The 25,982-nt window shown below is 41.2% G+C and overlaps 2 protein-coding genes across 11 annotated transcripts in view; both read left to right on the forward strand.

The window, feature by feature from the left end:
* KIF21A (kinesin family member 21A) overlaps positions 1-9,372 on the forward strand; it is an 87,193-nt gene extending 77,821 nt beyond the window's left edge. For all 10 annotated transcript variants that reach the window (XM_068189721.1, XM_068189724.1, XM_068189722.1 and 7 more), the window contains 4 exons: positions 173-290; positions 3,158-3,328; positions 6,172-6,371; positions 8,133-9,372. In XM_068189721.1, coding sequence (XP_068045822.1) covers positions 173-290; positions 3,158-3,328; positions 6,172-6,371; positions 8,133-8,226 — 583 coding nt within the window. In that variant the 3' untranslated portion in view covers positions 8,227-9,372. The remainder of the gene's footprint in view (positions 1-172; positions 291-3,157; positions 3,329-6,171; positions 6,372-8,132) is intronic.
* A 1,483-nt stretch (positions 9,373-10,855) lies between these two features.
* Positions 10,856-25,982, forward strand: part of LOC137473770 (sucrase-isomaltase, intestinal-like) — a 60,412-nt gene continuing 45,285 nt past the window's right edge. Inside the window, exons 1-6 of the mRNA XM_068189732.1 lie at positions 10,856-10,968; positions 13,734-13,968; positions 14,422-14,524; positions 14,612-14,757; positions 24,438-24,606; positions 25,218-25,314. Coding sequence (XP_068045833.1) covers positions 10,923-10,968; positions 13,734-13,968; positions 14,422-14,524; positions 14,612-14,757; positions 24,438-24,606; positions 25,218-25,314 — 796 coding nt within the window. The 5' untranslated portion in view covers positions 10,856-10,922. The remainder of the gene's footprint in view (positions 10,969-13,733; positions 13,969-14,421; positions 14,525-14,611; positions 14,758-24,437; positions 24,607-25,217; positions 25,315-25,982) is intronic.

Raw genomic sequence — 25,982 nt, forward strand, 5'->3', positions numbered from 1 at the left:
AGTTATCCATGGATATGAACAATAGAGTATAGGTAGACAAGAGGATGAGTACTGAAGACATAGGGAAAATAAAACTTTTTTGACAGATCCATTCTGTCAGAAGAATGTGCTTTGGACTATATTGGATATATGAAAAATTAACAAATCCTCATTTCTTCTCTTATCTTTAAAGATTTCAGTCTACAGGAAAGCTAACTGGTCACCAGGGTCCTGTTATGTGCCTTACTGTTGATCAGATCTCCAATGGACAAGATCTTATTATCACTGGTTCAAAGGATCATTATATAAAGGTAAACCACTAATACTTGCTTATTTTAACTTGGCACATCAGCATGGGAGGCAGATTTCAGCAGAAGTGGCTTACATCTACACATTCAAAATGTGATAGCCAAGATTAAAATTATTTCACCAGTCACAGATCATGAATAATATTCAGTGATAATACTTACCAATTCAGTATCTTTTTTTGTTTCACCAAGGAAGATTGGTGAAGGATGCATGGTTGTATCCCGTTAAGTTTTCCTTTAATCCCCATTAAATTGGATGTTGGGTGTACAAAGTCTTGGAGAAGTATTCATAACACCTACTTTTAGGTAACATTTAGCTCTTTAAAGTATCTTAGGTCAATGCTTCTGTTTTGGAGTGAAGACCTAATTGTTTCAGCAGAGACACCCTGTGTGTTCCTCACATAAGAGAGTCCAGGGTTTAGCCCAGGCTGTTTCTGAAGTGTTACCTGTGTTCTGAAGTGGGGAAGGTCAGCACTTCTCAGCCAAGGTGGCCAATAAACTTTTCTGTTTCTCGGAATTGTGATTATATGGAATCTGGTTTTTGGGAGGAGGGAGTTATTTTTTTCTCATTTTCTTTTTCTTTTTTTTTTTTTTGGCTCACCTCAGCCAGTGGCTGTTTGAACCCATAAGCTCTTGTTTTTCAGGGCTATACCCAAATCACTAGACCTAGGGAATTGTAGATATCTGTAAAGCCGACGCTCACACTGCAAAGAATGTGTGATGCATAAGGCTAAAGAGAGAATGAACAAGAAACCCTAGCTTGTTATGAGGGGATACCCTTTGTTCTGTTCTTCTCACACACTGGAAAAAGTGTGTGAACACAGTGGGGGTGGAGCAGGATCCAGAACCTGTATGAGCTTTCTCACTGAGCTAGGCTTTCTTTTTTTCATATTACTCTACAATTCTTGGATGCTTGGCTGTGCACTGTGCCAGATGCAAAAAACTGCCTGAGAGTTTGGTGCATAGTTGCACAGTTTGGGCTGTGGATTTGAATCCTATCAGCAGTGTCCCTATGGTTAGAGGCTGGGCGATTCTTATGCAACGGGGAGACAGAGGCAGGCACTCTGAGAATTACTTCTCTGCACAGTTCAGAATATCGGTTTAGTTATGAGCTGCCATCCTGGCATGGTAATGAGTGAAGGACCTGAGTGGGAACAACAGGGTGGGATCATGTAATGCAGGTTTGTCATGCTGTGAGCTCCTGTGACAAGCAAGGAGGTGGGAGGGCTTTTGGAAAACAAAGCTGTCAACAGTCAGAGAAGTTTATCTGTCCTTCTTGTCCTTCCTTTCCATGGCCAGGCTACATAAATCCTCCAAAGTCTGCCTGCCTCTTGACTTACACCACTACAGGGTCCAGGGATATTTCAGCCTATGTGCTTCAGAGTAGTGTGTTCTCCAAAGTGAATGCCTCCAGAGCTGTCAAGCCACATTGGATATTATAAATGATCTGTATGTGCAGCTGTATATGAATTCTCAATGCTTCTGTTCAGCCCAGAAAAGAGAAGGTTATGTGGAGACCTCATAACTTTCCGGTATCAGAAGGGGACTTACAGGGAAGCCAGAGAGGGACTCTTCATCAGGAACTGTTGTGACAAACAAGGAGTAATGAGTACAGATGGAAAAAGGGGAAAATTAGGTTATGATATTAACATGAAATTCTTCACTGTGAAGGTGGTGAGACACTGAAACAGGTTGCCCAATGAGGTTGTGGTTGCCGCAATACTGGCAGTATTCAAAGCCAGGCTGGATAAGGCCTTGAGCAGTGTGGTACAGTGGGAGGTGTCCCTACTACCGAAGAGGGGTTGGGACTACGTGATCTTTAAGGTCCGTTTTAACCCCCTAACAATCTGTGGTTCTCTGCATGGCTAGGTCTGTTGGGCTACCAGGTCTGGTGACAGATACTGTCATGTCACAGGAAACTACTGTCTTGTCTACTGAGTCAGTAATACTAGTCATCTCTAGGTACCTGATTTTTCTGGTTTATCATTGAACTTTTTGTTACAATTGGAACTGATGCATGTTAATTGAATAATTAAACTTATTTTAAAATACCTTTAGCTCACAAGGTATTATTTTACACTACCAAGCTCTCCCTTTTCTACTGTCAAGCCTATTCATTCTAAAAGGCCAATAAAGAGCAAATAATAGAGAATAAAATTTGACATTTGCTTGTGAAACAGAACTGATGGTTTAAAAAGTTACAGCTCATCTGTTCTTTCAGCTCAGTCTCACTGGGTGAGTTCTGGTTCCCTATAATGCAAAATGAATCAGGATTGCTTACGCTGCAGCTCTAGCAAGAAAGACCTGATGGCATTGATTTTGACTTAAATTGTTAAAACAACCTTTCTTAAAGATTTTGTTTTAATACCCCATTCTTGGAGCACAGGCAAGGAGAGAGGTGTGTCTAGTCCATGAAAAGCATCAGTGTGTAATAGTATGTAACCCTTACCAAAACAACTTGTCCAGAAAAACATATTAATGCCTGTTTCTGAAGCTACTTACCTGTGCAGTTCTCCCAGAGTGAGTTATGTTTCCCAAACTCACTCATGAACTTTGTTTCTCTAGCCCACCACACATATATACCACAGGGTATATATGGGCCCTTCCTTTGAAGCTGCTGTGTATATGGTATTCAAGTAGTAGTACTTCTTCCCACAGCAGTCTTCTCTGAAGTCAGTGGCGTATTCCCACTTCAGACAAGAGGAGAGGAGGAGGAGAAAAGAGTGGTTCTGGTAGATAAATTCTGTCAAATATACATCATGATACTGTGGCCTGTAATAAGTTTTTTCCCTAAAGTTATTTGCTGCATGACTTTCAAGCAGATTAGATGGCAAAAAATTTCATATAACATATTTTATTATTTATTTTAGATGTTTGATGTGACTGAAGGGGCTCTTGGAAGCGTAAGTCCTACACACAATTTTGAACCTCCTCATTATGATGGCATTGAAGCACTTGCTATTATGGGAGATAACCTTTTTAGTGGATCGAGAGATAATGGAATTAAGAAATGGGATTTGTCTCAAAAAGACCTTCTTCAGGTAATGAAAAAAATCATGCCGCTGCTGTGACAGTCACGCTGTAGAACTGTTTTGAGGCTGTATAAATGTTCAGGCTCATACAATGACTATTCACATAGACACCGGTGCTTTTAATAGGGAAGGCATAGAGCACTGACTAAGAAAGAAATCAATAATGTACTTGATTTTTACATGCAGTTGCTTTTCTCTTCTATGCATATAGCATCAGGAAATTCTGATGAAGTGCTTATCCTGTTTTAGCTCGGAGTACATGGGGGTTGTTCTTCTGCTTCAGAATAAAAGCCGCATTTGCCTCATCTGTGTCTGGAATCATTGAATACTTGTCTTTGACAAGTTAGTAAATCATGGATTGGGAACTCATTAACAAGAAACAATACTTTAGATCAGGCTACAGAATATTTTCTTGTGGTGAGGTTTTACAGCCTATCTCACTCCACCCAGTCTTAGACCTTAGACCATCTCCTTATACAGTGCATGTGTGATGTTATGTATACAGCACACTTATAATAACACTTGCTGTCAGAACACATTTGCTGTATGTTTTTCCTTATGTAAAAAGGAAAAAATAGGGAGTGGGTGTAAAAGGACCTCAAATCCGGGGAATTTGCAATTTGTTTGACATGAAGAACTTTGCTTTTTGCCTACCTGCTATAAGCTGTTCTGTTCTTCTAGGTCTTATGAGAGGTTCTTGAAGTATAGTTGTAATTATTTAACTTGAGACTGAGTGAGAACTGGAAGGCAGAAAAACAAATACCAGAAGAGAGTGCTGTTTTTGCAGTAATTTTTAGGGAAAAGAAGAGCATGCATTTAATATGCAGACTATTAGCAAGGAAACAAATCGAATTTTAAAGTATTGGGACACGAGAAAATAATGGACTGGCTACTTTAAAAAGAAAATTTCTATATGGGCATACCTAGTATTACATAAATATATAAACTTTCTTGACCTTCATTCAAAATCATCCACTTCAGTGCCAGTTCCTTTTCAGAATACTACAAAGACTTCACAGTTAAAATAAGGATTCATAAATTTAGCATCTTACAGAAAATATTCACTTGGCCATATTGGGAAATCTGCCCTCACATCTGTCTGTCCAGGAATATGTGCTAAGCATCTTGTACCAAAATCACAGGCACTGGAAAGATTTTGTATTCTCAGAATGACTTAATTAAAGTTGTAAGGAGTGTCTTCACTCTTGCATTTTAGTCTCATTAAAATATAATGCAGTATGCATTTTTGCTCTTGCAATTAATTTAACATCAGAAAGAGTACAGGATCAGGGGTGAATAAGTATGCAAACTGAACTAGTTATATCACTTTCCTTGTTTTCCTTTTGGTATATGTGCATTTCATAATTTCTCTACTTCCTCTGTTTATTGGTTTGAAAAGTAGAACTTGATAATAATCTCACACTTGCTTCTTTCTTTTTATTTCTATTTCTATTTCAATAAAATGCTGTATATTTTTCAAGGAGGTGAGACTGAAGCATTTGACAGAATAGAAATTTTTATTCACTGTCTTTTTTAGGGAATGAGAAATGCTATTGTTTTGCTAATCATGTGATAATTGAGTTGAAGGGCCCACTGGACTTTACACATTGTAAAGTTGTCTTGCTGGTTCAAGCAAGGCCAACTTTGTAGTTAGGTCTGGTTTCTCAAGGCCTTGCCCAGCTGAGTTTTCAAAACCTCCAAGGTCGCAGATTGAACAGCTGCTCCTTAATCTACCCAGCAACCAAAACCTGAAACAGAGCCAAGCTGCTTTACATCAGAAAGGCTAATGTTGCATCAGAGGTTCTGGTTTGGCCTACACGTGTCGACCAGGTCTCATCCTCTGTAAGTGATGAAAATCCCTTAACAAGCATGCTATTCAAAAGAATTTGGAGATCGTCTAATTCACTTGGTGTTGCACATCCCAAGTCACAAAACCGTGCTGTGACAAAATTGGGATTTATAAGAACCATGGCCACCCCACCCCCCTGCCACTCACAGGTTCATGAAGTGCTGCAGAATCAGACTACCAGTGCTGTGGTAGCTGTGCATGTTATAAATGAAACACCAAGGTGATCCTAGAAAGCTGAATGAGCTCCATTATGAGCAAAGCAGCAAAGCAATTCTTACCAAACTGAATTAGAGAAAAGCCACATTTGGTATCTCCAAAAGACAGCAAATTTTGGTTATTATTTCCCCATGTTTTTATTTTTCCCCGTGTATTTATTTGTGAGAACAAATAAATGCTTTCAAATAAATTTGAGAACAACAAAAGGATGTTCTCAGCTGGTCTGTACAGCATTTTGCTTTCTGAATGAGAACTAAAGTGCTAGTGCCCTTCTTCAATAAAGAATTAGTGTGTTTCTGTGAACCGCAGCATCACAAAATCAATTTATAATGTGTAGTGGGAATAGAAGAAAGAAAGAAAGAAGGCAAACACAGAAACAGCTTCTGTCTTCCTGGTCTATTTTTGTGCAGTATTTTGGATTTTCTTTTTATGTGTTTTATAGCAGTTACAGAGACTTGAAACATATACAGAGACCATATGTTCAAAAATGCATTCAAATACGCATTTGAAAACGTGCAGACTTTACATTATTCTAAACTGATTTCTGTTCCACATTAGGTCAATTGTGCATATTAGATTTTTTTTTCATTATTATTTCACAAAAAGAAACACTCTCGGAAGTTAGCACTCTCCTTCCTCTGAAGGTGCAGAAGCTGCCCAGAGCCCTGTAGCAAAACTGCTGCAGGACAAGGAATCAGGCTTACAGCTTGGGATTTTTCCACTTCTGTGCTTGCTCCTCTGGACTTTTTTGCAGCCCTGTGAGACTTGTCTGCCTTCTCTCTTTCAGCAAGTTCCTAATGCTCATAAGGACTGGGTTTGTGCTCTTGGCCTGGTGCCCGGTGTGCCGGTTCTGCTCAGCGGCTGCAGGGGAGGCACCCTCAAGCTCTGGAATGTGGATACCTTTGCACCCATTGGGGAGATGAAGGGACATGACAGCCCTATAAATGCCATCTGCACCAACTCCAGCCAGATTTTTACAGCAGCAGAGTGAGTTCTTCTCCATGAATCTTTATTTTCTGTGTCCCCGGCTAGAATTCTGTCCATGCACATATGTGTAGGACGCGTGTAACTCACTTCATAGAAAGCATCAGGAGACCTTGTCCAGTCCATGCCCCTCAGTGCTAATATCTATCACAGCCCTCCCCAAAGAGGGTTGCTTGCACCCCAGAAGATGCACAACGTGACCCAGTGGGGTGCTGGATAAATTATTAGAATTCAGTGGTTTGTGTATATAATTAATAAATATACGCAGCAGTGTGGGCTTAAAAATATTTTAGTGGTAGGGGTGCATGATCAAAACAAGTTTGGAGACCACTGATCTACAGGATGGCAGGGAGAATTTGGCAGTACTTGAGAACTTTATAAGCTTCTCTCTACTGCTGGACTTTTTCCTGGTATGACTCATTCCTTATCTGTGCAAATTCTCCTAAAAGCCATGGCACATGGCTGTTGGTTTGTGGTTGGTTTGTTTTTAAGTGCTGGCATACATCAGAAGCTTTGCAAGCCATCCTGCTGTCCTGTAAAACACCTTGATTTGTTTGCTCAGTAAAAGTGTGCAAATTGAGGACCTGAAATCTCAGGGGAAATGACCAAGAAAAGTACCTTGTTATGGAGAATATGCAGGAGACGGCAACAGAGCCTCTTTGTGGTGTGGTCTGAGCACAGGAGCTGTGAAAGCTGACGTGTTACATTCTTCTGCCAATTGTAGAAGCTTCTGGCCTTCTGAATTACAAACAGGTCTTTCTGAATCATAGCAGGATTTCAAAGTTGCCAAGTTTTCATATTTGGTGGTCAGGTTTTATGTTTAAGCACTAATAGGTAGGGGTAGAGATGTCAAAGCTTCTGTCTCTGCTTGCATAAAAATTATGAATCCATTTAGAACATACATGCATCTGAAATTCATTCTTTTTTTGTAATAAAAATAATTTCAGTCTTTTGGTATTTCTAGCAGTGGGCTTAAAAAATTTAGATGGTTCCTAACAATTTATAGTGGAATGAAGGCACAAGTCAGAAAACACTTTTAACTGTCACAAAGTCTGCTCTGCCCGCTGGTTTCTTTTGAGGGGGTTGTGAGGAAGATATGAATCAATGTTGGCTAGTCACTCAAGTTAATGTTTATGAGAAATTCATAACTTCCCTTTCATGGAATAAATTGCTATTTAACAAGACTAACTCTTTATTTTACTTCTAAATTATAACAAAGCTTTGTAACACATTTTATGTGATATTTTATTTACACATACTTTAAAATTGTGTAAATAATGATTTTTTTTCCAAAAGAAAGAGCAGCTCACTGGTATGTGCTATCTGGCACCTTGCAAATGGTTTTAGGTTTGTTGGGTACTTTTTGTCGGAGAGTTAGGACTTCATATTGTCTTGTGGTTTTGTGCTTGTTTTACTTTTTTTTTTTTTTTTTTTTTTTTTTTTTTTTTTTTTTTTTTTTACTTAAGATAGACAGACGCCTCTTTCCTTAAGCATAAAGTCTTCATACATTCTTAGATGGCTAAAGGTCATAGCCAGTGCTGTGATAAGGTTAGGGAATCTTCAGTGTTGTAGGTGTTAAATTACAAAGTCTCGTGGAGGTGGAGACTCCTTGCATGTCCATTAAAGAGCTGTTATTTTGCCAACAATACCTTTCTGAATAAGACACTCAAGCTTTTAAGGAAGCATCCCCTGCCCCCACCTTGGCCCTCTCTCCCTCCCCAGTGTAATCACAGTGCTCTAATACTGCTTTGTTTTGGTTTTCAGTGATCGCACTGTGAGGATCTGGAAAGCTCGAAATATAATAGATGGTCAGATCTCAGATACCGGAGATGCAAGTGAAGATCTTGCCAGTAATTGAATTACGGGGGATAAAGAAATACTTTGATCAATTTGAGGTGCACTCTATGCAGTTTACTGCATGTCTGTTAGTTAAACACTGATGACTGGAATGGACTGAAAATGCGTGAACTCTTCCACTAGACCTGCTGTCCTTAAAATAAGTACTGTATTTAATAACCTCTTGGTAACATGCTTGAGTCTCAACAGTCACATGTATCCCTATATATTATGGCTGAATTTGTGTGCATATGTAATACTTGCAGTTTAAATTAACTGGAATTCAGTCTTCTCTAATGACCATCTCAAAATAATAACCTGAAATATATAACAAAAGTGCTCTGTTGTATTTCACTCACAAGTATGATCAGCTGTTTTGCATTTTAGGGTAACAGGGGAAGGAACGTGTCCCAGGAATAAGCTTTTGATTATGAGAGGCAGTTTGAAGATTTTAAAGGTCACTTACACTGTTGTTAGGAAACTGGAGTGAATAATAGATGGGAAGAAGCTGTTAATGGTACATCTACCTGACATGACTGTATCCTGCTAACAGCAAGCGCCACATGATTTGTGTGTTGATAGCATATAATCTGTGTTGACCAAAGTTGTGCAGCTGTGTATACTCTGTGCTCAGGACTAGAACTCAAATGCTCATGAATGGCTATGTTTTATTTGTGTTTTGCCTATGTTCTGCAATGACTAGATGTCCATAATGTCATGATAAATATATCTTAATCTATTTTTCTTACGGATTTGTTTCTATCATCTCACATTTTCTTTTTTTTAAGCAAATTCTTTCCTTTTTATCTAATTTTATATGCTGCTAAATGTATTTTAAATACACTGTTTTGCAAACTTTGACAGTTACTTTGAGAACTGAACCACGTTTATTGGGAAAAGCTATGTAAATAGATGGTTGTATAAAGAAAATATCTTGTGCCTGTATGACTTTTAAAGCTCTTGGAACCTGGGTATTGAGGGAGGATGTATAATTTACCCAACTGCTCTGAATATTAATTTGTAAATTCTGCAAATTTTAAAATTTTATGTAGATTCAGAAAGTGTTTGGATATTGAGGTTTTTTTGGTTGTTTTGTTTTTATTTTTCAGAAAATATCAGTCTGTAAATTATAGCTTGTGTAGGTAACAAATAAAGATGTGAATGTGAACTGCTTTTTTGCCTTGTCCATCATACTTCCTTATAAAAAATTCACTTCCTTTGCAAAGGTGTTGAATATAAGAGCCTTGGTTTGACACAGTGCAGTAGAGTAGCTTGGTGAGTACTACAGCCCATATATCCCATCATATCCCTTGTCTATCTTCTCCTTGGCCATTATTTGTGTTTTTATAGTACTTAGGAACCCTAGGGGGATTCCCTCACACTTAGAACAGTACAGACATAAAATGAAGCAGGTGACTCCTGATCCTATGAGATGACAGTTCTCTTACCTTATTGTATATGGTCTGTCAAACAAGAAGTACTGATGCCTCTTACTGATCTTGGAGGAATTACTTCCTTCTCTGCTCAGCTTGAAAGGAAATGAAAATACTGCTTGCAATTTGTGGTTATAAATGTATTCCAAGTTTTGTTAGAAATGGGTCATGAATTATATATATTGTTAAAAAACAATGTATAAATTAGTTAAAATAAGCAGCAGCACTACCAGTTAGTGTTTGTCTATCATGCTTCTTAGCTACTCAAAGGGTATGCACACAAATTACTTGGGACTATATGACAACCTTGAGCAAATTCCAGTTGAGAGTGGATTACATGCAAGATCACATGAGAGGCTTTTTGTGTCTGGTGGAGGATCCCCATTCCCCTTGCCCCAGTAGGTGTTATGCCAAGCTACACAAATGATACCAACAGCTTGGTGACCCCTGGTTTTGGGGTGAACACTCATGGCTGTGTGTGCAAGATTCATGTGAATATTGTGGTTTGCAACTGCAGGACAAAAGCCCTTGCAGACCTGGGAAAAGCTTCCCTCTGTCCAGCTGCTCACCACATGGGGCTGTGTGGCCCTGGCCTGAGCTGCAGATGTTCCTCTCCAGTGATGCCTGGCAGTGCATATATTTTGTTTGGCTTATCTCCTGATAGGCACCAATGTTACTTAATGTATTCATAAAAATATTTTGTTTTAATGTTTTTTTTCTTCCAGAAAGATATTCCACCTGAACCAAGTCTTACAGTAGAACAAAGCTTTCACACTTTTGCTCTGAAAGTTCTTGCCATCAAGTAAATGGAAGAAAAATGTCATTTTGTAAAGGTCACGGTATCACTGTCTTGTTTTAATGGAGAATTCTTTGTCTGTTTGTTTTTCTCCAAATTTCATCTGTGCTGTAAACCCATATATGTGACAAAAGTTAATATGAAATCAGAAAAAGGTAAGCACTGGACTCCCACTGTCTGAACACGTTTGTGTCAAAAAAACAAAAGTGGTTTCTGAAAAATTAATTTTCTAAGGAGTCATGGAAAAATCACGTCTTCCTCTCAAAGTTGGAATTCAGATGTGGAACAAAGTGTGTGGAAAAATTAGACTGTATCTCACCTTATTTGCTTAGATACGGGCAAGGTCATGTGTTATAAATAATCTCATCAATGATATGAATGCTGAGAACATATTTGCAATGCTTCTGATTGTGTATCAGAACAAGTGCTTATCGTGCCCCTGCCTTGTATAAAAGGCTTCAGACTGCCTGCAGAAGTCCTCCTTCAACCATGGCAAGGATGAGGAGCTTATGTTTCTTGGCTGTTGTGCTCACAGGTAAGTACACCACATTTGCATTTTGTCCTAGGCTTCAAAAGCAAAATATAAATGTGCTAATGATAGAAGAGCTTTTAAAAGAGATGATTGTTTTCCATGTAAAAGGAGAGAATAGGCATGGTACTGACTCCACCTGAGGTGACTGTAGGAGGACAGCAGAGCTGACTTGTTTAGAAATATGCCCCAGTCCTACAGTGTACTCAGCACTTGGGCACTAGCATAGTCAAAGGGGAATCAGTGAGATCATTCAGCTCCTAGAAGTTACCTATTACTTTGTTAGTTTTTTCTGTAATTTTTGCTCCAGCATAAGAGAGGTTAATTTGGTCCAGAGCATAATTAAGGGAGAATACATATTATTTTGTTGATAGAGGATGGAACTTCTGCAGCAAATGCCTTTGAAATGTACAGATGAACCTAAAATGTAAATACTAATGCTATTAAATTAAAAACGATGTGGTAATAGTTCTTTATGTTACTTCCTTATGCCTTAATTTTAATCTAATTTTTCAAAATTAAAGTGAAGGTTTTTAAAAATCAATGAGGATTATTTTTCACCTGTATCTTTCCAACTGCCTTGCTTTAGCTTCTGTTCCCATGGAAATTATCATGGAAAAGCAGCAAGTAGCCATAGCTGTTGCTATATATTCAACTGCTTGTTTGGATTTTGTCTTCTTTGTATGTTTACAGACATGGGCTGTAAATACAGTGAAATTTATGGTTTTTAAATTATTTTTAAAAGTAGAGAAGGAAAGTGGTATCTTCCCATTTGCTGCTATCACATTTGTACTACAATACAAGAAAATCCAGGAACAAGGGATGAACAAGGTTGCAGCCTTATTCAGCTGCTCACACTTGCAAGTCTTTATTTTTAAAATTTGCTGGAAAATGTAAACTTTGCATTAATGGGAGAAAAATGGAAGAAATTTCTTGGCTTCTGCTGGGGGAATATGTTTTCCTTTGAACTAGCTTTTTTCATTCACAATATTGTTCATAAGAAGTATTCTGAAAGTATTTTACAATACAATTAGTTCATAAAAGTCTCCCACAAACCTATCCTGTGTAAAATCACACCACATTAATAATCTGCTGTAGTCTATTCAGTCATACTTTGATTTCAGCAATGAAAACACTAATGCTGCATTTGACTCTCACTAGAATACACACCCCAGGCCAAAATGAAATGTGACGGGTTTCGTTTATTTTGTGCTCCAAGAAGAAATAATTGTGGGATTGCAGAAGGATGCTCATACTCCTATTATGCTTTGGATGAAAAAGAGAATAAGAATTTATAGCTTTTCTGTGTGATGTATCATGAGGGGTGAATGCTGGACAGAGAGCAGTCAGCCTGTGGGACCTGACTCTCTGCCCCAGAAAACAAAGGTGAAAACCAATCCTACTTGCCCAGCAGCTGGCGAAGGTTAACAGCCAGATAATTCCTGTTAATTCCAGCCTCTAGAAGATGATAATGAGGCACTGTGGCAGCGAGCAGTGAGCTCTGCTGAGCAGCCTGGGAGCATCAGACCTGAGTGTCAGATGTTCCTGTCTAAAAGGGGCATGAGAGTTTTCTCAAAAAAAAAAAATGTAGGTGGCACTCCTGCTTTTCTGTGTTCATATCCTCCACTTGGAAATCAACTCTGGCATTCCAGCATGATGGCATTCTCTAGCAAAAACCTACTGTTTCATTCTGTAAATTTTCCCAGTATACTTAATTACTGCTTGTGCACATCTGCTTGTAGAATTCAACTGTGGAGAAGCCCAGACTGCATCAGCAATCATATTTTAGGCTTTGAAGCACAAAACAGTCCACATGGGGAAAAAAAAAAAAAAAACAAAAACCAAAAGCAGAGGTATTAGTCATTTTGTAGAAAAGGGCAATTATTGTTCAAGTAGATTTAATCTTGGAATATTGCTGTAATGACTAAAATTACATAAATTAACTTCAGAATAAGTATGCTGCCTGTGATATGCCTGCTCTCTCTGAGAATATTTACTAACAGCAGTTTGTCAGCCCAGCAGGGGGCTGGTCTTGGGGTCTCCCTGCTCTTTGGAGGCTCTCAACCAGAGGGCTTGACTTGCAGCTGTAAAAAGGGAAAATTTAGCACCTTACTAACAGGGTTTTTTCATGATGATTCTGAAAATGATTAATATATGCCTTTTCTTTTACTGCTGGCATCTTCCCTTTACTCATAACCATACCTGTATTAACACAAACTACTAATACTATGTAGATACAGAAAAGAAACCTGATATGAAAATATACTCACTATTTTTCTATTTATATCATACAAGTGCATGCTGCTTGTCGCATATTTGTATCTCTATCGATAGAAAACATCTGTGTATAACATAAGTATCCAGAAAATGTAACACTTTAATATTCATAGCAGTCCTTATTGAAGAATCCCTCCTATTCTGCCAGCCTGCAGTGTTGCTCTCACGCCTCACCAGCAGCCTCATAACGCTCCTATTTAACTTTCTATGGGTATTTCACGCAAGTCGTGCTTCAGCTGAGCGCAGGCAGCTCTGAGTGCAGAATAATACAGAGCCACTGCCTCGGCTTGTAAAAGAAAGTGGTTGCTGCTCTTGTTCTGTTATGAGCAAACAGCTGCTCGGCCATCATCTTAGTCCAAGGGATAATGGGTACTAGCCCTAAGATGGGGAGAAAGCACATCCCAAAAAAAAACCAAAAAGAATAACTGAAGTTGGCAGTGCTGTGGGGTTTTCATCGCTGTCTCTGCTGCTCTGACGGCTTTTCCCGTGTGCAGCCCTGGACGGGTGCCTTGGCTCGGAGCAGGACGCGCAGTGCCCTGGTGCCGAGGCGGTGCAGAAGCGCATTGACTGCCACCCACAACCCGGGGCTTCCCAGGAGGCCTGCGAGGCGCGGGGCTGCGTCTGGTGCTCCAGCGATGTATCCAACGCTCCCTGGTGCTTCTTCCCTGAGGACAGTCCCTATGGCTACACCCGGAGTGGGAACACCGAGAAGACGGACAAGGGCTGGAGGTGAGTGCGTGTGGCTCCTCGGGCGCTGCAGGCCGGCACTGCCCCACGGCCACCGCTGCTGCCCCGGGCACTCTCGCCGAAAACATTCCCCCAGCTGCTCCAATACACGTGGCAAGGAGGGAAAGGGACACCTTTCCCTGTGCATGTGCCATAGATTGGGGCTTGTGCTCTCACCTCAGGTGAGGAAACCAGGTGCAGGCACAGAGTGGTCCCTCCCACCCTGGGAGCTGTGTCCCAGGAAACTACGAGGTCTCCTTTCTTTGGTGGCCTCTATTTTATCCATTAACATCAAGGAGGGCCTAAACTGACCTCAGGGATTATTTCTCTCAGTAAGTCAATGATTTAGTTTTAAGGAGCTGACACAGAGTAGCTGGGTGGTTCTCCTGGCCTGCCCCAGGGTGGTCTCAGCCAGTGATCACCCGTGGTGGGCACCAGCATGTGTTTCCACTGCAGAGTCACGCTGAACAAGCGCCAGGCCTTGTCCCTCTTTGGAAATGACATTTCCCCAATCGTCTTGGAAGTGGAGTTCCAGACAAAGGACAGACTCCGGTTCAGGGTGAGTATTTGGGGGGTTGGAATCATTTAACCAAAGCAACACATGCTAAGGAGTGAGCTGACCTGCCCCCTGCTTGCCTTGCTTTAGCTCTACGACCCCAACAAGGAGCGGTTTGAAGTCCCACTCAAGATCGATGGCCCCGGGGTTACCGCTGAAGAAGCCAACTATGAGGTGGAGTTCTCGGATGATTCCTCGCACTTCACGATCAAGAGGAAAAGCACTGGCACCGTGCTGTGAGTACCACACATGATTCATATTGCTTTTTGTAAAAGTTAGGTGTGATGGGGTGAGCACTCTTTCCTTACACCATGTTTCTTGGGTCTGTGGGACAAGGGGTCAAAAGATGTGGTGTAAATGCAGATTTATGCCTCGTCCGTGAAAGACTTTCATTATTAATAGGGGTATGTGCCTGTGTAACAGACAATTATCTATGTGCATGTATAAAAGTTTATTCAGTAAGTCAAAAAATTTCTGAGGATACAATTTCATGGCTTGGGATGCTGGTAAACTCAACTCATCAAAGCACTGAGCTAAGGTTTCTGAAATTTGAGGTGTCAGGAACTAAGCATCAGATCTCCAGACACTCTCCAGCAGGCGGGTCTAGGAAGCTCAAAGCAATGGAGGCTGTAAGCCTCTAATTTCCACTGATGTCAGTGAATGGCACTAGCTCTAGTTTGTCCCTCTGCAAAAATACCATTTGTTTTCTCAAGCTAGTACTGTAAGTTTAACTTCAGCAAAAACTCCTCTCTCTAACAAATGTCACCAGGTGTCATAATTTCCCTTTTCCTTGGCTTCCATCAACGCATCTCTAGTGCATAATGCTACTTAGAAAGAGAGTCCCAGTCAAGGTGCATTCCTGCCAGCTGCTTTTGGGAATGCAGCAGTGAGCAATTTAAGGATGGCTTAACATGAGTGATGCAAATAAGACAATACAGCCTCTAGAATGGTCTGCAGATGGAGCCATCATGCTGGGTTTTTAATGAGCTGACCATCCTTTGAAATACAGTCTCAAGGCATCTCTTTATACATGTCACAGTCAATTCTGTAAAGTCTTATTTATGCAGGCTATTTTAAATTAATATATTATGCATTACTCTGATAACAACAATAATTTAATTTCTCATTAGACTTAACAGCTCTGTGTAAACAGTGGGCTGTTGTTAAAGGCTCAGTTTTCTTCTTCTTTCTGTGAAGGCTTATTAATTGGAATGCTGATGTAAGGGGTGAATGCATAACAAGTGCCTAGCTTATGACCCATTCTCATTCAGCCGTCCTCACCTTCACCCAGACCCCAAGGGTTTAGCCTGGGTTGATCAAACTTGAGATGCCCCAGCTAAAGGAAGGGGCCTGCCATGGAGCAGATGCAGGGTCTGCCAAAGGCACAACTCCAGTGACAGGAAGATAACACATGTCGGTCCCCACTGAGCAGGTTTCCAGGAGGGCACATTCAGTGCCCTGCTCTGGGCCTGGGGAAGCCTCCTCCATTCCCCTCCATCTCTTTGTGCACCAAGGCCCGTGCCCAGCAGCAGCAGAGGTGTGGGCTGCAGCAGTGCTGTGCTGCAGAGCCCAGGGAGGCAGAGGGCAGCCTTGGTTTGCAGCACCAGCACAGCATCAGCAGTGAGGCTCTGCTCTCCAGCATCCCCATGGGAAATTGTACACTGCACCCAGGCAGGTAAAGGAGTGCTCCTGAAACCCAGCCAAGCCCAGAAAGAGGAAATTGTGGGTGAATATAATGCACAAATAATACACTTCTATCCTGCAAGCAATGGCAAGGCTGCTCCCAACACATTGTCACCAGCAGAGACACAGGATTTTGTGTACAAAAAGGGAAATAGTATGTTCCTTGGAATTCTTGTTTCATGTGAAATGGCACAGCCAGTACTGTAGTCTAAAGTATCCTGTCAGGGAGCCATTCCTCCCACAGCTGAATGATATTTAGTTTAGTTGTATTCCCTGTGTGAGGAGCAAAAATGCTTTCCCTTCATTTGTTTGCCTGTCCATCCTGTCAGAGTGAGGAAATGCAGGTGCTCAGAGATAGCTCCACAGCCTGTCTTAGAGGGATTTGCAATCTCCTTAGCTACCAAAAGAGCTGTGCAGATGGAATCTTTCAAAACAGGAAAGCAGGTTATATATCCTGGCCTTAAATCTATGGTTGGCTGCATTTACTTTACTGGGAAGGATGAGCCCTCAGCAATCAGCATTATAGGAACATTCCTATCAGTGGCTGCACTTGACCGGCTGGGTCCAGGGGTGCACTGGTGGCATCTGGCAGGTTAAGTAGATTTTCATGTTAGTTCAACCTGCCCAAAGGCAGGTTTGAATACTAAAACTTAAATCTTTTCCTCTGGGTTCCCTCCAGAAGTGGGAGCAGCTGCTCCAGGGCACCCAGGCACCAAGCTGCACAGCTGGTGGTGTCTGTGCCTGGGCCAGGTTAGGGCAGGTTGTGTGGGAGAGTGTCCCTGATAAACAGGCAAGTGCCTGACAGCTGGAGGGACTTAAGCCTCCTATTTTAAGATGTGAACAGCCATGGCTTTACTGTCTCAATGAACAGCTGAATCAATTGTTGATTTCCATATGCACACAAACACTGCTCAGAACAGTTGATGTGGGCAAATAAAACCTCTTCAACAGGTGCTGCAGTTGCACTCCCCAGGTGTGGGTGGATAATAACTTGTGTCTGCACCAAACCAGGTCAGGGTTCTCTCCTGGACCTTTTAAATATCTCTGAGGAAAACTTTCCCATAGTAAAGCAATCCCAGATCCTCAGAAATCTGCTTTTCCTTTTGCTTCTTATCCCTTGCTAGAAGAGCCATGCTGCTGGATGACCTACTCCCCAAGAAAGCCTTAATTCCCTCATGATGTCCAGCATGCTCTGGCACAGCTGACAGTCCACCTGGGAAGGAAGCAGCCTGTCCCAAGCAGAAACACAGTGTAGGTTTGGGTTGCTGTTTCAAAGCCCACATCTGTATTTCCCTAGCCTCCTTTCCGAGCTGCAGTCTGTCCTGCCATCCGTGTCTTTGTGCTGGGAAGCAATGGGGTGTCAGGCTCCTGCCTTTCTGCTTGATAGAAAACCCCATCCCTGCTCTGGCACTCCTGTGCACACGGCCTCCTCCTTGTGAGGAATGATTTCATTCCACTTGGAAATGCTGCAGGGGAGAGGCAGAGGAGGCTTTGAGTGTGCTTTACGGGCGTTTCTCACGCTCGCTGTATGCAGGGAGATGTAGCTGAGCTACCCAAGGAGGGCAGGACAAACTCAGGCTCCATGTAATCACAATAACAGGGGAAAGGAATAAACTGTGTGAGGGGAGAGACATTAACAGCTGATTGCAAACCTCAAGCAGAGCCAGGAGCAAGAATAAAAGGCCAAGTCCTGCTACATTTTCAGTTTGCTCCAAGCTAATCAGTTGACAGCTGCTGCTTTGCCTGCATGGGGCAAAAATTAGACAGAGTCATGTAGGGAGATGATCCAGGCACTGCTGGGGGCTGCTGGGACCAGGAGCTCTTGGGCTGCCTCCCTTTGTCGTCCCAGTAATGCCTCTTGGCTTATTCCTTCTTACTTTTCTCCTCCTCATCCACTGCTGTCCTGTTCTCTGCCCCATCCCATCCTGCCTCCTTCTGCTCTGCTTTTCTCCCTCTCCAATGCTCCTGCTGTTTTGCCACTAGCCAGGGAAGGTTCTTTTCTGTGCCAGTAGCTATCCAAAGCCACAGGGGTAAAGAGGTGCCATGTCCACACATTCACTAGGGAGATGCCAAGGGGATCAGATGAGACACAGCAAAGCTTCTGCTCCCATCCAGACGTCAGGTTTTTCTGTTTTCCCTGAGAAAACTAGACACCTACATCTGATTTAAGGCTGCAAGTCACAGTTCTGAACCATGAGGGACAAAGACTAGTGCATGAATCTCCTGCCCCAAGGGAGAAGCTGCCAAACTACCATCAATGTTGGGCAGTGGAGACTGCAGGGAGCCTCTTTTTACTCCTGTCGTGCTTGGAAAAGAACTGTTTTGGCAAATTCGATGTGGTCAGTGGAAAAATGTTTTGTTAAGAGATTGGCTTTAGTTTAGTAAATCCTTGCTTAGGATATCCTGGTTGATCTTGCAGCTCTAATGGGAAACTGTCCTATTGTTGGCCAGAGCCCTACATTGGTAAAAACAGGAGAGAAAATACTGTGTTGTAATAAGGCAGGTGAGCAAGCTAAACAGCCTGTGAGTTGTTTTGTGGCACATACACTCAGGTTAAGCGCTGTTCTCCTTGCTGCTTCTCCCACACTAACAATAGCAACCACTGGAGGAGGTAATATCAGCTGAGAGCAGGAAGGCTCCAAGAAAGTGTAGATTTTCTCAAGAACAGAGAGTGAAAGGCTGGGAAAGGATAAATAACAAACACATGCTTGTTTTGCAGTGTGTGATTACTCTGTGGGACTCATTGCCCCAGGGCAGCACTGGCACAGGAGGCCTAGCAGGATACACATTAAGGCATAATAAAAAAATCATCTGTAGGAAAATAAAACCCCCAAATACTTTTGCCTCCATGCTTCACAACATCAGTTAATTCTATGAAAACAGCCAGAAACTTCCTCCATAAGCAGATTATTGCAAGACTGGCTCTGAGTGACATCTTATGCCTTCCTTTGTGATATCTGGCCTGGGCCATTGCTGGAGACAGGCTGCAGAGGGATGGACTACTGATTTGATTCTCCACTTTAATATCCTGACTTTTCCTTCATGATGTCACACAAATAATGGAAAGCAGAACATTTTTTTTACAAGCCAGATAAGGACTACTTTCTATTAAGCATTTGGAATACCTTGTTTGCTATTGCACTTGGAAATACACTGCACAAATAACCAAAAGGTAATCAAGATTTTCCCTAATTTCCAAAAAGGTTGCTGTAGAGTTCAGCTGCCTTTTTTTATTCTTAGCACAGACACCACTTACCACAAAGGTGTTTTTACCTAGGCAAGGGTATTAGAATGATTTATAATGCTATTGTCATAACTGTAGTTTTGCCAAAAGCAAGGGGAGGAAATTGTATGCATCATGGGTAGAATGAGTTTGTTCCTAGTTTGTAAGAGCCATTATTTTAGTCTTCTAATCATTAAGACTTCTGTAACCTAGGCAAGAAACATTGTAGGTATATCACTTACCCATTTTTCATGTAAAAATGAAGCATTGTATATCCAGTGACTTATAGGAAGTTTCCTGATATCACAACAATGAATACAGTAGAAGTAGAGCAGAAATGTGTCAATAACTGTAAATATACTCTGCACTTCTTCTTTTATAAATGTCATGTTTGTGGAAAATTTGTTGAGTACTCCTGATTTTCTCCACCTATTTGACAAATCACCTTAAAGTAAGATAAACATATAAAAATTCAGTATTGGTGGACCTTCTGCACTCCAGTGGTGTCCCAAGACTTACAGCTAATAAGGAATACAACTGCTGTGAAACAGTGTTATGGTTTAACCCCAGCCAGCAGCCAAGCACCACACAGCTGTTTGCTCACTCCTGCCTGAAAGATAGAGAGAATTGGAAGGGTAAAAGTGAGAAAACTCATGGGTTGAGACAAGAACAGTTTAATAACAGAGAAAAAAAAGTAGTAGTAGTAATAATAATAATGATAACAATGTAATTAAAAGGAAAATAACAGAGAGAAAAGTAAAACCCAAGAAAGAAAAGTGATGCAAATGACAACAATTACCACCATCTGACTGATGCCTTCCAGTCCCTGAGCAGCAGTCTCCCAGCCAACCTTCCTGCTAGTTTTAATGCTCAGCATGAAGCCATTTAATATGGGATACCCCTTGAGGCCAACTATCCCACCTGTGTCCCCTCCCTGCTACTTGTTCACTCCCAGCCTCCTTGCTGGTGGGGCAGTGTAAGGAGCAGCAAAGCCCTGTTGTGCTCTGTTAAGAACTGCTCAGCAGTAACTAAAACATCTCTGAATTATCAACAGCTTCCAGCACAAATCCAAAACATCACTCCATACCAGCTACTATGAAGAAGGTTAACTCCAGCCAAAACCAGCATCAGTGGAAGTATTTTTAGCAATCTGAGATCTGGACTCCTTAGGTGATGCTCCTCAGCAGCTCAAGTGTGTTGAGTCAATCAGTATATTTGGGGTTCATTTGAAAATAGGGTGTATACTCCTTATTCCCTAAGGTGCTTTAGCACTTTATGGGCAGCCTGTGCATAGTGTGGTAGACCAGGCCCTCTGGAAGGGTGTACCCAAACTTTGCCAGGAGGCTTAGATCCCCTTTTTGGATAGCTGTGGGAAGTTGCAACTAAATTTGCACACAGATAATATGCAGGGTGGTCTGGAGGCCAAGAAAAGCAGATGTTATAGAGGACATTTTCTCCAAGTGACTGAGTGGACCAGTTGTTTACAACTTCAGTTAATGAGCTCAGTTCTCCAGGATTCCTTGCAACAGGAAGAAAAAAAAAAGACCAAACCTCTCCCAACTAAAAATTATTTTTGAATGTCCAGATAATGCACGATTCCTGTCCTAATGATGTATCATATCTGTGTCCCAAGTCTCCTAATTCTGGAGGTTTTGTAAGATCACCTTTAGAAGTGCCACCAGCTGGTTGCTCACAGCAGGTGAATCAGTGCTTTGAGCCATTGCACACACTGCAGTCATTGGCCTACAATAAACCTCAACAGACTAGTTGTTCAGAGAGGTAAATCATGTCCAGTTTGTATTACAAAGGACTGATGATTGCACTCCTGAAAACCATCTTGTACAGCCTTTTAGACATTCCCCTCAAACATTGTGACAATGTTAGTCATGAACTGCACCTTCAACATGAGCAGGATGTTTTATCTATCTGCCCACTCACCTTCCTTTAATACTACTTCCTCGGTCCACTCCAGTTATGTTTCATCCTGAGAGCCAGTGGCTTGACTGCTGGGTGTGAGACTAGTTCCCTTGATGGCCAAAAGTGTTAATTTTTATAGAGATCTTTTCAATCTGAGTCATTCTTTTTTTTCTTGATAAGAGGTTAAAAATTAGAGAGGTTTACTTTTTAGCATAGTGTACCGTGTATGGAAGAAAAGAGCAGCTTTTATCAATCAGACTCCTTGGACAGGCAATAGCTGATTGTTCAAAGACAATGGGCCAGGCAGATGTGTGGGGAGGCTGGTTTGGATTTCCATAGGCAGGAGTGTTCCTACCACAGACACACTAACAGCTTAAGACTTTCAGCAGTAAATGTGACTGCAGCTATTACCTCTTGTGCAAAAAAGAAGGGCTCTTGTCCTCACAGACTTTGCCTTGTCTAACTTCTAGCAGGGGTTGCATTTTTGACAGTTCAGCTTCAGCTGTGTTTTTACATTTTTTAGACCCCTTCTGTTGTCCATCACTGTAGTTTTATGGTTCATAGAATTCTTGGAGGAGAACCATGCAAATTCCTGCAAACATGATGTAATTGTGTGCTCCCTCCTGTTTTGTTCCTTTATCTGCTTTAAACCAGCAGGAAGAAAGGTGGGAGAAATATGACATTTTCTTTTATTATATACAAGGGTTTAAGGAATGGCTTTTTTTTTTTTTTAATAATTGCTCCTTGCCAACACCACATGAGCAAACACATAAAGTAGCACAACAGCTACCACGGTGAGCTGGAGAGCACAAGGACTCAGGAAGTTGCCTGGGGGTGAAGGCAGAGAATAGTGCTAGGGGAAAACCTATTCATGCTTTCCTTCAGATGGAGATGACATAATGATGCCCAGAAAATATAACAGAGTCATTACTAGCCTTTTTATGTCATGGTTAATGCTATATTTAGCTCATAGGTATGCTGGCATGCGGAGGTCTAGGGAAAGACAAGGCTGGTGGGGAGCTGTGCTGGTGGGGTGGCAGCCCCCAGGGAGCTGAGCCATGGAGGGATACAGAGCAGGGCAGTGTTATGGCAGTGTCATGCAGAGGTAGAGTTGCCTGAAGGAATGCATGAGTCATAAACCAGTTTCTTCACAATATGTAAAGACATGGTGGGGCAGAGGGCTTGTTCTTAGGATTGTCATTTGCACCACCCCAGTGACCCTCCTGGTCAGGGAGGGGACTTGCTGGGTTGAAGTAATACTTTAATGAAGTAATACTTTAATGCCATGGTAACACTAAGAGTTCTCATGATGGGAAATGTCCGTGTTCTAATGTGGATACCACAAATGTACAAAGCCTCATGTCCTCTGAACAGACATCATGGGGAGAGCTCAGTGACTTAGGACAGATATTTAAACTTTTTCGAAAGCATTTCCCCTCTGGCATAGTTTGAGATTTTTTTAACCCTGTGGCCTGCTCAGAGCAGTGACCCTTCTTGTCTTGGCACAGAGCAGAGCTGTGTGACAGTTTTCCTTTGGGCAGGAATATAGCTCCAGAGCCCATCTCTATTCCTGCACAGCAGCTGCTTCTTGCAGAAAGGCCTCTATTTGTCAAGGACTGGATCTAATTCTCAGGGATGTTTTGCATGCATAACCCTCCTAAAAGAAAATAATTTTATTCAGTACTGCATGTAGGCGGAGATGATGGAAAGGAGGAAGAGAGGAGTTCCTGCTGGCAAAAAAAAAAAAAAAAAAAAAAAACCAAAAAAAAAAAAAACCAACAAAAAAACCCCAAACAAACAAACAAACAAAAAACCAAACAAACAAAAAAAACCCAAATCAAGAGTAATATACAAATTTTTACTTCTTCTGCTTGTAAGAAAGGACAAATAGAGTTTTAAAAACCACAGAGATCCTTTAGTACCTGTGTATGACTTTGGATTTGTCTAAGAAAATTGGGGGATAGTTTGTGCCCGAGTCTTACATGGAGAGGCAAGGTAGTGCCTTAAGCATCCCCATGAGCAGCCATCCTTGCAGCCTCGTGGGGAGAGCCCGCCAGTGTGGTGGGAGCAGTGGTGCCCTCCCAGTCCTCCCAGCAGCAGGGATTTGTCCCCAGGCAGGGGTGCTGGTGGCACAGGTGGCAGGCCACTCACCGGAGTGCTCTCCTCATGAGGGTAGAGCTGCTCCCCACCAACACAACCCATCTCCCATTTCTCTGATTTACCAGTCAATTTGATCAACCATTTAATTTTGTCAAAATCATTGACAGAAAAACATTAAAAGGAGAATTATGCCACTTCTGTGCTCTATGGCTTGGGCTCATTTATTTTAATTATCTGTAACAAATTCATGGTTAAACAAGGCTCGAGAGGGTGCTATCTAAATGAGCTACTCATGGCATACACATGACCATTAACAAAACACTTCTCCACAGCTTGACTGTGTTCTCCCCCATCTAAGTTGCAGCTCATTATAGCTCAAGAGATAGGAAACAGAATGTAGTACCTAATTAAAATGTAAGCCTGTGTCCACAGATGATTGAATAGAAATAAATGCATTAAGCTGGTGAGAGAAGCAGGAGAGAATCATCACAATAAAAACATCTTGTTCAAGCAGAGTCTGGAGAAAACTATACCTCTATTTTAAGGCACCTGCATGAAGTTGGGAGTATTTGGGTCCTGATACAGCAAGTAATTAAAAAAAGCTGATAAAATATCTGTTGTTCTCATTAAGTATTCTAAACTCCACTGTGTAATAACAATTTTTAGCCTTTCACATTGGTTGTCATAGAAATAGCATAAGCAACCACTTATTTTGATAATAAATTTATAGTCTGTCTTCTGTTGTTTTAGATGCTCTTTTTAAAAATTATATTGATGCTTTTTTTTTGCATAAGTAGATGAGATATCTTCAACCATTGCAAGATTAATTTAATGTGTTAGGTTAAGCACTTTAGATGTATGCGTAGAATTTAATGGATTTTTAATACTGTTATTCTCCAAAATATATAAAAAGTATAAATAGCCAGTCATGAATTTAAAATAATACCTTCCAAAGAGAAACAAGCTAATCCTGTCTCCCTCTGTTTGTCACAGGTGGCACAGTCCTCTGGTTGATCTGTTTTTCTCCAACCAGTTCCTTGAGATCACCACCACTGTGCCATCCACTTCTGTGTATGGGTTTGGTGAACATGAGCACCCGACCTTCAAGCACAACATGAACTTCATTACCTATGGCATGTACGCCAGGGACCAGGCGCCAACGGTAATTCACTCTATGCAACACTTTGTCCTAGTTTGTGTCATCAAAAGGGGATGGCAAACATGAAAAGTCGTAAGCTTCGCAGGTATCATCAGTTTTAATTAAAGACTAAGCCACGAATTGTTTTGAGGGAACTTTGGAACCTTTTATCAGAACCTTTCTCACAGTGCAGTTTTCAGGAAAAACTATATTGTGTGCCAAGATCCTGGTTCAGGAGAGCTTTGCATTTTATGCTTGGATCAATCCCTGTTGATCCAAACAAGCTGGACTCCAGCAGGACTCATTAGATATTTGGCTGAACTGAAGTCAGTGGTTGATGAGTCTGTTTTAACTAGAAATTGATTCTTACTCATGTCATTTTGAAGGGTTTAGCAAAATATCAAAGGTTTAACTGGGCAAGACTAAAAAATTCCATTGTGATAAGGCAGGAAAAAATAACTCTTTTCTGTCAATTTGACTTCACACCAATTTAGATGAAAAAGTCCCCAGCCTTTCAAAATAAGTCTCTAATTATGAATGAATTTACTTCCTTGTCTGTGCATATGTATCTACCTGACAAAAGCTATGAAAACTAGCAAAGTCAAGTCATACTTCATGTGTTGTTTATGTTTCAGTCATTTGCCAACCTCTATGGAGTTCACCCTTTCTACATGTGCGTAGAACCAGACTCCAATGCCCATGGTGTTCTCCTTCTGAACTCCAATGCACAAGGTAAAAAGATAAATGTATTCCCTATATGGACTGCATATAGAAATATGATAGATTAGTAAGTATAAAATACTGTTTCACTGACTGCTTTTTCAATGTGGTACAAATATGAGTGACTGTGTGGCTAACTAAGCTTCCAGGACTAATAGATTTTTCAAAGATTTTTCAAAGGGATTTCAGTAGAATGAATTTTTAACAAGGAATTTGGGCATTTTTAGTCATTTTCAGGGAAAATACATTCTTAACTTTTTAAATGAAAATAGATGCAAATAGAGGGAAAGAAGAAGGTGGAAGAAATTTCCTCTGAGATTGGCATAACAAAATCAAATCTGTTTAGGTTAGTTCTGTATTCTGTCTTTGGAGAATAGTTTTGTATGTAGCCATGGTCACCTTGCTGCATTCATCTAGTGGTATAATTTCAGAAAAGGGGACTCTTCACTTAGTCTGTAAAATCAGTTTCCTCTGTCAGACAATGGCTTTCAATAAGATTAAAATAGCATAGAGGAACCCTAAACACAAACTTGTTGATCCTATGTATAAATAGGAAACTGAGACAAATGGACCTATGCAATCTACTCTGTGTGGGTTTCTGTGATTTATTGCTGCACCATGCCAATCTGAAAGCAGAGATTACAGAAACACTGGGCAATGACCTGCCTACCTTCAGGCCG

This window comes from Anomalospiza imberbis, chromosome 5, assembly GCF_031753505.1.
Source record: "Anomalospiza imberbis isolate Cuckoo-Finch-1a 21T00152 chromosome 5, ASM3175350v1, whole genome shotgun sequence".
Classification (NCBI taxonomy): Eukaryota; Metazoa; Chordata; class Aves; order Passeriformes; family Viduidae; genus Anomalospiza; species Anomalospiza imberbis.